The following is a 16,416-nucleotide window of genomic DNA, read 5'->3' as shown; positions in this document are numbered from 1 at the left end:
AACGTAATTACTTACCGGTTTTGGATAAATGTCCCAGTACTGAGTCTAGCCACCCAGTACTGGATTACAAAAGTAACGATAACCTACTGTACCTGTAACCTATATTTCCTTCCATAGGAAATCATTGATTGTTTGCTCTGAAATATTTTCTAAGTGCTCACTTTTGAAATAGCTAAATATTAGTTAAAAATCACTACAGTACCAAAGTCGACTTTCAACAGCTGATTCTGAGAACTGACTCAGGACTGGATCTAGGATCCAAGCCTGGAATTACAAAAGTAATCTAAAAAGTAATCTGTTGCATATAATTTGAATTTAGAATTGAGCTCAATGTATTGTGTTTAGAAATAGAGTTGCCTACTGCAACTATTTGTAACTGTTTACTAAAAAGTCTATTGCATATTGTGAGAAAGTGGCTCTGTATATACTGTTCCCTAATGGGTACAGGGTGTACAGAGTCCACAGTCCCCCAGAGGCTGATAGAGGTCAAAGTTAGGTATGACCTTACTCTCAAAAGTGGTAGCTTGGTCGAGCAGTAAGGCAGTACCTGAGGACAGTGTAAAGCATTTATTGTACACACTCAGTCAGCAAATGGTTTCACACACTCAATAACTGAACTCTAGGCCAATGGTTTATATATATAAAATATATGCTTGTTTTATTTTTAGAACCACAAAGGGAATAAAAATATACTTTTCTCAGAATGAGAGATTGAATATAAATACTTTTGCAATAAGCAATGGATTTTTGTAAACAGTCACAGTTGGTTGCAATAAACAATCCTATTTCCTAAACATAACAATGCATTGAGCTCAATGGTAAATTCAGGTTATCTTGTAATAAATTACTTTTCAGATTATTTTTGAAATTCCAGGTCTGGCTCCTAGATCCAGCTCTGGGTCAGTACTCAGAATCAAGTGATGAAAGTCGACTTAATAACTGTAATGATTTTTAAATAATATTTAGCTATTTCAAAAGTTAGCACTTAGAAAATATTTCAAAGAAAACATTCAATGGATCTCTATGGCAAGAAATTCAAATTGCAGGTAGAGTACTTTATTGTTACTTTAGTAATCCAGGACTGGGTACCTAGACCCAGGACTGGGGTCCTTATCAGAAACAGGTAAGTAATTTCGTTTGCAGAAATGGTACGATTTTAAAAGAATATTTCAATTTTGCAAAAATAGACACTTAGAAGAAATTTCACAGAAAAGCAGACAATGGTTTCCTATGGAAGAAAAATGAGTTAGAGGTAAGTACAGTTGTGGACACTTTTCAGAGTCAGGGCTGGGCACCAAGGTCCAGCACTGGGAGCTCACCTAAGAGCAGGTGAGTAAATTCGTTTTTGTCACTTGGCTGATTTTTAGTGAATATTTGCAGTTTTGAAAAGTTCACACTTAGAAGATTTTTCAAGAAAAAGCCAGTCAATGTTACCCTATGAGGAAAATGAAGTTAGCGGTTTAAGGGTAAGTACCCGACTGGCAGAGTTGAAATTCCGGGCATAGACTCAGGGGTCCCCCAGTGTCGGGTAGGTACAGTTGGTTCACCCTCAGCGGTTTCAGGACGGCCGGGTGCAGAGAGAGTTAGGCCCAATGTTATCCTATGAGGGATAGGGGGGCCTTGGTTGGTGGCTGCTGTCTGGCAAGCCACGCGGCTGTGGGAGCTGGGCTCCTGGTCACTTACTCAGGGCAAGTGGGGAAGTAGGTTAGTGTAGAGAGGGCACTGCCAGGGCCACTCGGGCGGCTGGGTGCAGGGTGCTTTTGAGCCTTCGGGCGCTCAATGGAAATCAATGGGAATGTTCCGGTTTGGAAAAAGGCTGCAGGCTCGGGGACGAGGATGTTTCAGGTGCCACCACCACTTCGAGAGGTAAGTTGGGTAGTTGTAGGTTAGGTGAGTACCCCGGGATTGGGCACAGGGGGCCGCAGGGCGCCGGGTGCAGGGGTGCCTTTTGACGTCGGGAATCTTACCCTCTGGTTGATCGCGGCTGGGGTGGCACTTGGTTCTGAGGCTGCAGGCTTCTTCCGGGATGTCGAGGGGGGTCCTTGGGTGCCGGACTCTGGGTCACAGTCGCCGTGGGGTCGTCCTCAGGGTCTTTGTCCACTCCGGCACTGGCCAGGCTTGGCTGGTGCAGAGTGTGTTGGGTCCGCGGTCCCGGGCTGGTGCCAGGGATAGCAAATAGGTTTCTTGAGTAGAGCCTCTACTCGTGGGAGTCCCAGGGGCTTAGAGCTAAAAGGTAGCCAGGTCCTCCGGGGTTGGTGAGGTTGCTGGCCACGAGAGATGCCGCGCTGGTGCAGGTTCGAGAGTCGACAGGCCGGTAGGGCTGGGGCCAAAGCAGTTGGTGTCTTCTTCTCTTTTTAGCAGCTGCAGGGCAGGTCCTTGTTCTTCTTGTAGTTTTCTATCTGGAATCTCCGGAAGGAAGGTTCAGGGGGCCCCTAAATACTAGATTTAGGGGCGTTACAGGTAGGTGAAGGCCAGGGACCAATGGGTCCTTGTCCTGGGGTGGGTACACCCCCTATCCTGCCTCTCTCCTGTGGGAGGGGGGCAGTAGCCTAATCCTGATAGGGTAGGGCCTCCCATCTTCAAGATGGCGAGAGCCCGGAGATGTGCTTCACCTCGCCTCCCCCACCTGAGGGGTGGGGTGGGCAGGCTGGCACATCCCCTGTCCTTGTATGGGGTTTCCGGCCAAGCTTCCTGCCAGAGTGGGGGGTTGCAGTGGCCTGGGGAAACTCCAACTGGCGGCATGCCTTTGAAGCTTCCCTTTGCTCATCCTGGGGGAGGAGATTTCTCACCTCACCCAGGATGTGCATTGTTGCAGGCCCGGGAGAGCAGGGGCTCTCCCACCCAGGGGTCCAGCAACGTGTCTGCTGTGTGGCAGCCTGGGCAGCCTCAGAGCAGACGTGGATTGTAGGTTAGCTGTAAGGGGGCATCTCTAAGATGCCCTCTGGGGTGCTTAGTACATTAAATCCCACACTGGCATCAGTGTGGGTTTAATGTGCTGAGAAGTTTGATACCAAACTTCCCAGTCTTTAGTGTTGCCATTATGGTGCTGTGGAGTTCGTGTTTGACGAGCTCTCAGCACCATGTACTTGTAAAAGGCAGCACTGTACTTACAGTGCCCAGGAATGGACCTGGGTACTGTAGGGGCACAGGGCTCCTGCTCCTGTGCCCACACCATAGGCATAAGGCACCCAGCCAGAGGGGTGGCTGACATATGCCTTGGCAGTGTAGGTGATGGGAATGGCACACAGAGATGTGTGCCATGTCGACTCTTTGTTTTGTCCTGCACCCAGACACTCAGCCTGCAAAGGCAGTGTGTGTGTGTAAGGGTACAGGGCCTCTAAGGGTGGCACAATGAGTGCTGCAGCCCTTAGAGGCCTTCCCTGGTCACAAGGCCCTGGGTACCTAGGGTACCATTTACCAGGGGCTGACATGTGGCCAGGGTTTGCCAATTGGGAGTTTGTGTGTTTTAAGGAAGGAACATAGGCCCTGGGCACCTGATTGGCAGGAGCCCAGGGCACAACAAGGAAAAGTGCATCAGCTATTAGGCAAAAAAAAAGGGGGGGTTACTGCAACAGAAACCCACTTTCTCACACATATACAAAAGTATTTTTATGAAACATCTCCTGTCGAGAAAGTATATTTTAATTCCAAGTGTTGGTTCTAAAATAAAACAAGCATATATTTTTTTTATACAAACCATTGGCCTAGAGTTCAGTTATTGAGTGTGTGGAACTATTTGCTGACTGAGTGTGTACAACAAATGCTTTACACGTCCTCTGATACTGCCTTACTGCTCGACCAGGCTACCACTTTGGAGAGTAAGGTTATATCTAACTTTGACCTCTGTTAAACCCTTGGGGTCTGTGGACTCTGTACACCCTGTACCTATTAAGGAACAGTATATACAGAGCCACTTTCTCACACACACCACAAACTACGTCTCTCCCCAGAACTGCTAACGCAGAACCATGGAGAGATAAGGCACCCAGATCCAGCACAACTGACTTTAGCAATCTGGCTCCTGAAGTCCTAGAGTTCGGTTACCTTAACCTCCCACCAGACTGTATGAACATTATCAAAGAAGCCAGACGCCCTACTACTAGAGCTTGCTATGCAGCCAAATGGAAACGATTCGTCATTTACTGCAACAACAAAATTGACCCGCTAGATGCTTCCATTCAGAATATCATTTGCTATTTGCTGCATCTACAAAGATGTAATATAGCATACTCCTCCATAAGATTACATCTAGCTGCCCTTGCCGCCTACCTGCAAAACAGACAACATATGACATTGTTTAGAGTACCCGCTATCAAAGCCTTTATGGAGGGCCTTAAAATGATAATTCCTCCCAGACTGCCACCCTCTCCTGTGTGGAATCTCAACATTGTACTTACTAGATCCCCCATTTGAGCCTTTACACAAATGTGAATTGCAGTTCCTTACATGGAATGTAGCTTTCCTTGTCACAATCACTTCTCTCAGGAGGGTAAGTGAGATCCAGGCTTTAACCATACAAGAGCCATTCTTACAAATACATCGTAACAAGGTGGTTCTTAGAACAAATCCAAAATTCCTTCTCAAAGTAATCTCTGCTTTCCATCTTAATCAATCTGTGGAGTTACCTGCGTTTTTCCAAAACCCAGATTCAGTAGCAGAGAGGGCTCCTAACACGTTGGACGTCAAAAGAGCTTTACTTTATTATATTGACAGGACTAAAGCTTTTAGAAAGACAAAGCAACTGTTTTTAGCTGTCTCCCCACCTCATAAAGGAAACCCCATCTCCAAAGCTCTATCATCTTGGTATACCACACCACCTTTTGGGTCTCTTCATAGAATTGCATACAGACACCTGGTGCCAAGTTCTTATGGGAGGTTCGCTCGGGTTATCATGTAAGATCAAAACATATAATGGGCTTAAGCAGGGCTGCCTGCTGGCCCCTCTTTTGTTTTCTTTGTATATATCTGATCTCCCCGGCGCTTTGAACTCAGTCAGGGGGGATGCCCCCAGTATTGGTACAATGTCTGTTGGTTCTTTATTATACGCGGATGACATGGCAATTTTTGATCTAACGGCCTTTGGTCTGCAACGTCGTCTAGATGCACTGACTAAATATGCAGAAGACACTTTTTGAAAATTAATGTTGCTAAAAGCAAAATCTTGGTTTTCCGCAAGAAAGGGCTAAGAATAAAGAGAGGGTATAAGTGGACGTTGGGGTTCGAAGAACTGGAGCTAGTTGATTCGTACTTGTATTTGAGGAAGATTTTTTCAAAAAGTGGACGAGATATCGAGCATATTAAACTTTGTGTTAGTAAGGCTGTTTCCCAGGCTGGAGATTCAAACAGATTTCATAAAACTTGTGCGAGACGCCACTTCAGTCATGTTCTATCAGTATTTAAGGTTAAAATCCCCTCTTCATTAACATATGCTGCTGAAGTACTGGATATGAATCACTGGCTCTCTTTCGATAAGGCTGAAGGCCAAATCCTACACCAAATTTGTAGCGTAATGTCTTTGGCTGCCCCACATGTACTACATCTGGAATTTGGTCTAGTCTCTTCATATATTTTATCCGTGGCAGCGGTCCTGATGTGGGGTAACTCCCTCTATTGGGGGGATGAGGGCACTCTTAGGGCTGCCTTGGGAATAGAAATCTTTGATAAACTGAAAGAACAATCAACGTTCTTTAGGTCCTTTGCACAAGCAAATAATCTATTTGGGCTTAGCTTAAATGTTGATTCCCCTATGTTAAAGTTTGCACTGAAGCTGTTTATGAAGAAGTCCGCGACCTCTATTAGCATGGTTAGAGACATTGCTTTAAGTCAGTCCAAGTCCCGTAATGAAGTGGTCTGTGGGAGCGCTTTGGGGAATAGACCACAGCTTTATTTAACCTGGAACCTTCCTCACGGGATTAGAAGGCTGATACTCCTACTGGGAACTAACTTGTTGCCCCTAATAGAAGTTACTGGTATATGGGGCAAAATACCAAAAGAGGAGAGAATTAGTGAAATGTGCCCTTTACAAATTCAAGATCTTAATCATGTGCGATTTGTGTGCCTGGAACTGCAAAGGGCCAGGCTTATGTTTTTAAGAGCATCATTTATCAGATTTAAAATCCATTCTGCTCAGGAGGCCTGCGCATTTGTTTTGTGCCCACCAAATGAAATGGTTTGCTTTAGGATATATCAATTTTTTAAAACATTCTTGGTTATTTATTAGGTAATTTTTAAGTCTATTTTGTATGTTGTAATATCTGATGGTTGGATATTGAAGAATTTTGTATTGTACATAAAGTATGTATTTTTTAATCTATTGGTGTACTTTTGAAGAACTCTGTATTGTATATAAAGTATGTATTTTTTTAATCTATTGGTGTACTTTTGAAATACTCTGTATTGTATATAAAGTATGTCTTTTTTAATCTATTGGTGTACTTTTGAAGAACTCTGTATTGTATATAAAGTACTTTTACTCTATTGGTGTACTTTTGTGGACCTCCGTTGGAGTTCCATATCAAAATGAAATAAAATTGAATTGAAATTGAGAAAGATTTTGCTCCCTGTTTATAGAGAAATTTGTATCCGTCGAGTACAGGAACTGATTATCCTAGTGCAGAAATGCAATAACATAAAATGTTTATCCACTAAGCTCCTATCTAGATAGGTTTCCTTATGGAACTTTGTTATTGCTGATCCTTGTTCAAAATTGACAGGCGATGTGTTACGTAGTATTGATTGGATGAGTAGCATAAACTGTATATTACCTTGGAAGTACTGGACTATTTGTATTTGTTTTTATTCATTTAACCTGTTATCAAAGTATTTTTAGTAGCTTGTGTTTTGTATTACTTTCAAGATAGACAGTTGTGCTTTTTAATAGTGTTATGAATGTAATGTTTGTTTTGCCTAGTCCGCATAATATCAAGCAGATATTTGTCAGGCAGCCGTGTAGTGAACACCACATACCTTTCCCAAGCACTACTGTGTGGACATCTTCGCCCATCAACTGGCCATGGTGGCTGAGATTGTGTTAAGGACCTTATTTTAGGCATCATCCACATGTTAGCCCAACTTCTGGAGAGCTTTGCTTCACAGTCTACAGCCTCACATGCTACGAATGGAAAATGCTGCTGACTTTGTTAATATTCATTTGTAGGATTGTGGTGCTGTAGATGCCCGTGCCTGCCCTCCTCCCCAGAAGCATGCATCTCTTGCTTACTGCATTTCTCTCATTGATACTCCATAATACTCTCACCCTCTGCGCGAAAGCAATGTAACATGCAGTTGGAGCCATACACAATTGACTCCAAGAGTCCCAGTGTATCTTGTGATTCCATAGACGACTTCGAACAAAACAACTTGCAAACGTCCAAGCCCAACACTAGATGTGAATCATTAGCATCACAAGCTACGAATAGATGCTTTCAAAGTAAGTAGCATTTTCCATCAAGTACCTGGTCAGCAAAGCCGTACAGTAGATCACTGATATCTGGAGTGAGCAAATGTGTTTTATGTAAAACTGTCCAACACTTAGCAAGTGTCTCCTGAAAGGATTCTGTGAATTGGCTCTAAGCATCCTTCACTGGCTCACATTTTATATCAATATCACCCTTTAAAGCAGCTGCCTCGGTATATACACCTAATTGAACCAAAACCTTATACCCATCAGCCTTAAATGATCGGTGTACTTCTGTTACTCCTTAGCTTATAAGGTTTAGGCTCTTTTTATTTTTATTTTAAACACCGTACCTGCTTTTCTAATCTCACGTGTGAATATCGCGTCCTTTCTCAGTTCCATTTTAAAAGGAACCTGGGGATGGAGGAGACGAGTTTCCTCAGTCCGAACGAGGGACCTTCCTTCAGTCTTTCACAGTTCGGAGCCCCATGACGCTTTGCCGAAGTGTTCTTGACCTGAGCCAGGCCTGTTGTATTTTTCCTTCTTTAATCCACAGCCTTCTGCCAGCTCGACGATAATAAGCATTTTTCGTGCTTTTTATGAGCATTGTGCCTCTTCTGATGTCTCTTTTGAACAGTTTTTCTGTGTGATGTCTCTTAAGAGTCTAAGTTTGTGTCTTTTGATATCTAGAAACAAGATAACAATGATTGCAGAGCCCCTGGAGAAGGGGCTGGCTGAAGACATTGAGAACGAAGTTGTGCAGATTACATGGAACAGGTATGTCTGATATGAGCACCAGCATGATGATGGGAAAAGGATGCAGTTGAGGGGCTAGTGACATGGTTCTTTGCAGGAGTAACTGTTAGTGTGACATTGACAATGAAACGCAAAACCTGTGAGGATATCAATGGTGATAATGTTTAATTATTATCTTCGTATCTCCTTAGAAAGAAGTTGGGTGAGTTCTTCCAAACAAAGTATGACTGGGATTTGCTGGCTGCCCGATCTATCTGGGCCTTTGGACCTGATGCCACTGGGCCAAACATTTTGGTAGATGACACACTGCCATCTGAGGTAGAGTCACCTCTCAAGAAGAGTCTTCTGCCTGTCCTGTTTCTCAGTTTCCCCCATAAGATTTATTTTTACACGTCTTCTGATTTTAGGCTTAGAGGTTGTATCTCATTCATAATGTTTCTCTTCTGCTTCTTTCTCTTTAATTTTCTCTATCTGCGTTGGTAGTTTTCTGTAGTCTGTGATTCTAGTGCGATCATGGTTTACTACCCTTATGTGTGTTTTTTTCTCAGGTGGACAAGGCATTGCTGGGTTCGGTGAAAGACAGCATTGTTCAAGGCTTCCAGTGGGGAACCAGGGAAGGTCCCCTGTGTGACGAGTGTAAGTAAAGTTCCTCGCTATTTCAATCTAGAGCCTGCCAGTAAGAACCACATTGGATTCTCAAGTACAAGATCTTTGAAAGTCACGAGCTTATTGAAACATCTGCCAACATCCTAAAAATGCACTTCACCCCCCTTTTTAGCTTAACTGATGCCAAGAATATTGACCGAACATCCTGCCTAATTCTTGACTTTAGAAGCAGATGCTCAACAGTCATATATATACAGCCACAGCTTCTGTTTTAATCATGCATTCCTGTGACTCGTTGAGCAATCTCCCTGTTTTAAAGCAGTTGTTGGAGGCAACTTTTGTGTGTGTGCAGTATGTGGAGATGAACCTTTCAGCACTAAAAGAATCCTCTGTTCCTCCACAGTGATTCGTAATGTGAAGTTTAAGATCCTTGATGCGGTCATTGCCCAGGAGCCCCTGCACCGTGGAGGAGGGCAGATCATTCCTACCGCCCGAAGAGTCGTCTACTCTGCCTTCCTCATGGTAAGGACTGAGCATACCTTCTGTAAACCCTTCCCTTCTAAAGAGCCCTGCCTACAGTCATTGGCCAGCAGACCAGCCCCCCCTCTGTATGCTGGTGGTGGCAGTACCCCTGCACCTCCTGTGTGTGCGCTCTGATCTACAGTTCATCAACACAGCAGTATTCTGAGGCCTCCCAGAAGCAGTTGTATTTACATGGTTTTCCTCAAAATCTATGGCGAGACTTAGAAATATGATGACATATTAGACGACAGAATAAATTACTATTATCCAACCCTCAAATATTTGTGGTAAAGTGTGTCTTAGTGAATCTTTGTAATGTCCAAGCAGGGAGAAGTCAAATGTGTGAGTGCATTATGAAAAAAAGGGACCTTCAATATAAGGAACACGCGCAGACAGTTTTCTAAAGACAAATGACAAGTTCTGCCACTGGGGTGATTCTTAATAAGGAATCGGCAAAAGTAACGTGTGACACAGTAACCTGATAGCTGTAGAACCCTTTTTACTATGCTCATGCATGTTCCACATTTCTTTCCACAAAAGCTCCTTATAATTTTGTCCCATGTGTTCCTTGCACCTTTATAATACTTTTTGGTTCTATAGTTCTGTTTTGTAGCAGATGAAGGGGCAGGTAATCTGAACTGGTTTGTGGGAATTAGTGAACCCTATGCAGCTTACATTTTACTAGATTCCTTGTGAACAGGGCTCCCTTTATGAGGCAGAGGTGATGCATATAGCATAGATGAGGCTGGATTGGCTTCTTGTTGCAGCAGACTCACTATGCGTTATGTGTTTTTTCTATGACGTAGGCCACCCCACGTCTGATGGAGCCATACTACTTTGTGGAGGTGCAGGCGCCTGCTGATTGTGTATCTGCTGTTTACACTGTTCTAGCCAGACGCAGGTAGGATGCCCGTTAGTACTATCACCGTGATTTTAACGGCAATATTTATTTCTATGAGCACCAGTTGACTTCCTCGTCTCTCGAGCTTTGCTCTACGTGTATCTTTTGCTCACTGGGCGCTATCTCCTTTTTTCTGTGCCTCATTCTTGCTATGTACTCTTGACCTCTCCATTCCACCTCCAGACTTCTTTCTGTCTCCCTTTTATTACTAAAGACGTCTAACATGGACACGAAGGAACTTGCTAGCTTGAGAGCTTAAGACCTATGTTTCTGGTTATTGGGAGGTTAACTTAACAAGATGGTTAACTTGCAGTTTCTAAACACATGTTTAACTCTTTCAAACATTGAAGCCGCCCTTCAAGCATCTGGGCACAGTAAATTAAGAGAATATTGTGATGCGTTGCTCCTTAGTATCTCCCATACCGTTGATATAAAAGACCGCCTCAATCTGAGTGCTCACAGGTGATTTCTGAAGTTGTAGGTATCAGCAAAGATTATGGTTCTTTCCTTACACACCTGAAATTAATAGTCCAGATGGAATGATCTCCTTTCCACCAATGGCCTTCATCCGTTGATGGGGGTCACTATCCGTAGTTACTCTATATTTTGTATGTTTATTACTGAAACTCCATGGTGAGTTCCCATAAGGAATGCACTCCACTCCCATGGAGCAGCAAAGCCCCCCATGTTTATAGAACTGTGCCAGACAGGCAGAGATCGCTGCTCCTTAAGTAGAGCACCACCACCGCGGCTTTGTTGAAGGGACTGAAGCTTTGCTGTGCAGGTGGCAAGTTCAGTGCTCCCGCACTTCAAAATGTTTTGTTTTTCAAAAGGGAGTTTGTTGTCGAAAAACAATTCGTGGATGTGGAGCACCAGGAGTTTTTCCCCAGGGCCATTAATCCGATTTCGTGTAGAGGTCCCAAACAGGAAAAGCATTCCTGTTGGCATATCTGCCCTTAATGATCATCTGATGTCCATTGATTAACGGCCCAGTGTCAGTCAGGCCAACGGTGTAGGCGCCACCATTGGAAACCGAGCAGATCATCGGACTCTGAATAGAGCAGGGGACCAGCAAGCGTGGAGCACATAGCGCTCCGCTAGTTTTGGTCGAATACCCGGCCAGTCAAACTCCAAGTAAAGCCCTTCTTACTTAAATGTCTATTACATGGTGCACAGGGATGTAAGATGACTGGCACAAGCTGCATGCTGCATGCAGAAAAGATTGAGTTCATTGTGTTCGAGACAGGATATCACCTGGCCCTAGCTGACTATCTCATTTCGTTCCTTTCTCTCGCTAATCAGTTACCCTTACACACGTAGATAAAAACCTGGAGGTGATCTTGGAGAAAGTGTATCACTGGGGCCACAGTGAAGAACATGTTTCAATTCCCAGCTTCCCCCCCCATAAAAAAGAACTGATAACTGTAGCACTGTTAGCCTTCATGTTGTGTTCTAGTTGCCTCTATGGTGAATTTCTTCCAGATAAAGACAAGAATTTGAAACTGCTACTAGTCCAAGGACTGCAAAAAAACAAAAGCGGACCTGTGTCTAGATGCCAAAACATTTGGCTTGTTTGAACTTTTCTATGCATTGGTGCACTAGGTTCTAAGCATTTGCAAACTAACCTATGCCCTTATTTCCTAGGTGATGATTGCATTCAGCTGACGTCCTTTTTCAATGGTCCCGCATTCTGGGACAGGATTTCTCACTGTATCACGTCACCGAGGCACAGTTTGGAACCTTGCTAAAAGCTCGCCTTTTTTAAACTCAGTCAGCAATTTCAGTCTCTTGAGCAGCAACCACAGACACGTCTTCTATGATGCGCTGTTGGTGTCTTTATTTCACTTCAAGCACTTGAGCATGCACAGTCCTACTCAGGCAGGGGTTTGGTGCTCTGCCGAGGTTGCGCTTCCAAGCTAACTCCGCCGTGAACAACTACCCCAACGTAATGTATAGAAACAATGGGGACAACATTCTACTCACATTCACCAATCATACAGTGGGACATCTGGGGTTGCCTCCAGACTTGCCAGCAGGCACTGCTCGATAGTTGGGAAAGGAGCAGCTGTTTTATGCAATAAACTGCAGTTCTGCTTGTGAGACCGTATGTTCTGTGGTGCCAAAACTTCATAGAGCGTTTGCAATTTCAGTGCTGAACATTTAATTCTAAAATCACGCACACAGCAAAGGACTGTAGCCAGTCACAGGTTTTGTTAAAGAGAAGAGTGGGTTTAAAGTGTATGACTCAAAACTGTTCGAGATTGAATGAAACCGCGGAGGCAGTATATTGAATTACCCATATCCGATTGCAATTTCTGTACAACCATGACTCTGTTTAGCCGTTGATATGGTTTCAGGGAAAGTCTTGTCTATCTTGTGACTTCTTGTTCTCACATTCCTCCTCTCATGCAGAATCCCCCTTTTCTGTTTTCATTTCCTTATTTCTTCTGTGTGTGCCTGGTGCTCTAGATCTGCACTTATTGCTCAAGGCATTTTTAATTGTCTTTGTTACTTCTTCAGGGGTCATGTGACTCAGGATGCACCAATACCAGGCTCTCCTCTTTATACTATTAAAGCCTTCATCCCGGCCATTGACTCTTTTGGATTTGAAACCGACCTGAGAACCCACACTCAGGGACAGGCATTCTCATTGTCAGTCTTCCACCACTGGCAGGTAAGTCTGGACTTAACTAGTCCTACTCTCTAGTATGTTTGTCCTGTTATAGAGACATAAGTGGGTAGCCTTCCTCTAATGTATGTGGCATCACCTACACTGAGCCATTGTGGCACCATCTGACATCTTTATCAGTACTACCACACCTCCACTTCCTGCACCTTTACTCTCTACATGTGCCACAATCTTTGGCAGCTTTTGTGTCCATTTGTGCAAATTGGTTGCACAATTGTATGTGTGGCACCTCCCTCTATAGCTGAGCTAGTGACCCCAGTCTCATTACTTATAATGGTAACCCCGCTATCTGGATGTATAGCCACCGCCCTGGCCTACTATATGCAAGCAAGGCGATCGTCTTCACTTCGGTCATGGCCACGCGCTCTGTACTTGGTGATTGTGTGTGTGTTTAGCTCCCATCTTCTATAGAAGCCATAGTACTCTCCCCAGCCTTTGCTGCCTCTTTGCTAATGACAACACTTATAACAGTTTGTGCTGATGCCTGCAGCATCAGTCTCTTCCCCCCTCCATTGTTACTGTTTGAGCAGACCCTGTGCGTTTCCTGTATAACTGTGCCAGTGACCAGTTCACCAGTCACCTCTTTTATCCTTTTATTTCTAGATTGTGCCTGGTGACCCCTTGGATAAAAGCATCATAATCCGCCCCCTGGAGCCTCAACCTGCCCCCCATCTGGCCAGGGAGTTCATGATCAAAACCAGACGGAGGAAGGTAATAAACATTGGCACTATTTTGTCTGCTCACAATTATCTCAAATTGCAAATGAATGGTGTTATGAAAAGTTCATATTCAATGTAGTGAGCGCCTTTTATTTTGGTAGTTTTGTCTTAAGGGTTAGTTTTTACGCACAAATATCAGTTACTTGTTTCTGTGATCATCATTATCCTCCTCCTCTTTAGGCCTAGGTTTTTATTTTGCAGCTGACCTATTGCTTACAGTATACATAATGGTCTTTGGGTTCACCTCATTCAACCGTTTGCTTTCTTTGACCATCCTCTTTCAGCTATTGGCTTGAAACTTTCAGTCAGGTCTTGGCTCAACCTATGGAAGTAACCCCCCTTAACCTAGTACAGCTGGGTGTTTGGGTGTATACTTCCACCTTCAGTCTAGTGCTCACACAGAACTCCCCGAGGGACTATTCCACATTCCTAGCCCTCTTTGTCTGATCACGCACGCTCTCTTCCATGCATCTTGCTCTAATGTGTGAATGCTGCGTGCCTTAGCATGTTCAAACCGGACCTACTGGCTTTACAATACTTGTGTAGGTCTGGCCTACAGATGGTTTTAGGTTTGTGCCAGCCTCATGTGTTCTGTTAATAAAAAAAACCATAATCAATATGTATATATGGCCTTTAGTTCAGCCTTCTTCATCTTATTCTATTTCCGAGTTGCCATTCACATTTTGCTTCTGCCCAGCACAGCCACAGGAATGGGTCAGCCCACCTTAGCCATTGCTTTTCACTATGAGGGACAGCATTTTGCTTGTGCACATCCAGGTCAAGGCCAGGGCTGTTAAATCAATCTCTGAATATATGTATGCCATTATTTTTTTATTTTTTTACTTATTTATTTTGAGATTATTTTTTTCTTTCCTATTTTTTTGCGCAATCACGCACACCACCTTTAGACACTGATATTTTTACTTATATGCTTTTAATGCTTATTGCGTACATTTTCAGATAAAAATAAAATTAATAAATAGAAAAATTGAAGGGTTGCCATGGCTTGTAAGCTTTCTTTTCATATTGGGGAATAGCCGTCATACACTCTTAATTAAGTTTTCCATCTATCCTCTTTATACTACTCCATACCTGCACTGGCTCTCTTTGGCTGAACTGTTTTGAATGCCAAAAAGCCTAGGAAAGGTGACATCTGCGCTAGTGTCTTGGTCACAATTCTACTCATGGCACTGAGTAACCAGCCTGAGGCCTCCTACTCCCGTTATCATTTTTGCAAATAACCTTGCTGTCACTCATATGAAAGTACTAGAGTAACATATCCCAAACGGGATGCCATGGCAGTTGCCCCAGTTCTCCTTGGCCTGCATCATTTTGTGTGCCAGGAAGGACTGGAACAGGTAAAAGCTGCCTCCGTGCCCTGTTCGCAGCAGAAAACAGGGCATAGGGGCAGGTGTCAGTTCCCCTGGTCCTTATTGGCAAGCATTATTTGGTTGCCCAAGAAGAAATGCCCCTTTGGATAAATGTGCCTCCCCTATATTTGTCAAAAGGGGAAACCATTGCTTTCTCCAGCCCTACCCACTCAGTATCTAGGCACTTAAAAGAATTCGCTCGTTAGACGGGTGAGGTCTGACAATGTGAAAACTTTTACTTATATTGACCTGTTTATTCCATAGGGTCTGAGCGAAGATGTCAGTATCAGCAAGTTTTTCGACGACCCTATGTTGTTGGAGTTGGCCAAACAGGACGTGGTCTTAAATTACCCGATGTGAAGGAGTGGACTTCAGGGGACATTTGGACTTTGGTGTTTTACCTTTTATCTTTGCGCCTGGGTGCAGTGGATGGACTGCCATGCAATGGTGTACTTCTCTGCCAGAAACCACCACAGAGGATGACGACCATCCACACATTGCATTTGGTGGGTGATTACTAATCGTACAGCACCCTATTGACCTCCCAGAGGGTCACTGGGCAACATTCCCAAATTATGCAGCCATCTGCATCGATTCCTTATGTTTGTGTTTTGCCTTGGAAAAGCCCAGTCAGCCCTGGTTCTGTAAGGGACACCGAGTCCTCCAACAGCTTGTGGATTATTTGCAGTGTTCCACCTTCTGAGGATCCAAAGATTGTGTGGACACAAATGTAGTGGAAAGACTTTCTGGTGTAAGTCACTTGGCTCGGTAACCTGCGTCTGCAAATACCATGCACCTCCTACACTAACTGCAAGAAATTCCCAGAGTGAGTTGGTTGCGTGTTGACTGTAAAGGCAGTAAGGTGTATAAGTGATTAAACAAAGACCTCCAAAACTGTTTTCTCGTTACAGCTACCCTCTTCAAACACTGTTTTTCGTCTGTCAATGTATTAAGAAATCAATTTTTATCCCTTCAGCAGTATGCCTGTTTTTGATGACAATAAAAACTGGACTTAGTTTTTCAGAAAAGTGCTTGAAAGTGCATTGGCTTTACATTGTGCCAGTCCTTCATTCTTCTTTGCTGCCTGCCATAGGTCTTTTGTTCTTCAATTTATTGTCATAAATAAGGCTGCTTGTAGTACTGTCCAAATAATGTTAGGTGTTGATCAGGGATTAAACGCTGGCAGCACACTGTATGTTTTGGGGTGGTGGTATTGTCTGTGTTCGACTACAGCACAGAGAGCTACAGAGTAGATTTTATAATCTAGGTTTGTGAACAGCCCTAGTTCTGGTACAGCACAGAGACTTGCTGCTCTGGTTTGGGATAATGGCAGAACAGTCTCTGAGCAAAGAAGGGGAAAGGGAATGGAAGTCCAGTTGTAGTTTATCAAGGGAAGCCTCAGGCCAATATTGGGCTATTGCCAGAGCCGTGGGAACTCTATACCCCAAAGTATGTGA

At 43.9% G+C, this 16,416-nt stretch overlaps 1 protein-coding gene across 4 annotated transcripts in view; it reads left to right on the top strand.

Annotated features, from left to right (window-relative positions):
- Positions 1-15,987, top strand: part of EFTUD2 (elongation factor Tu GTP binding domain containing 2) — a 208,733-nt gene extending 192,746 nt beyond the window's left edge. For all 4 annotated transcript variants that reach the window (XM_085609831.1, XM_085609851.1, XM_085609863.1 and 1 more), the window contains exons 21-28: positions 8,087-8,173; positions 8,344-8,470; positions 8,701-8,788; positions 9,162-9,280; positions 10,087-10,181; positions 12,702-12,855; positions 13,474-13,581; positions 15,224-15,987. In XM_085609831.1, the coding sequence (XP_085465957.1) occupies positions 8,087-8,173; positions 8,344-8,470; positions 8,701-8,788; positions 9,162-9,280; positions 10,087-10,181; positions 12,702-12,855; positions 13,474-13,581; positions 15,224-15,319 (874 nt within the window). In that variant the 3' untranslated portion in view covers positions 15,320-15,987. The remainder of the gene's footprint in view (positions 1-8,086; positions 8,174-8,343; positions 8,471-8,700; positions 8,789-9,161; positions 9,281-10,086; positions 10,182-12,701; positions 12,856-13,473; positions 13,582-15,223) is intronic.
- Positions 15,988-16,416: the final 429 nt, after the last annotated feature.

Source organism: Triturus cristatus, chromosome 1_1 (genome assembly GCF_964204655.1).
Source record: "Triturus cristatus chromosome 1_1, aTriCri1.1, whole genome shotgun sequence".
Taxonomy (NCBI): domain Eukaryota; kingdom Metazoa; phylum Chordata; class Amphibia; order Caudata; family Salamandridae; genus Triturus; species Triturus cristatus.
The sequence above is the reverse complement of the archived record's forward strand: the minus strand, read 5'-3'. Positions and strand labels throughout refer to the sequence as shown.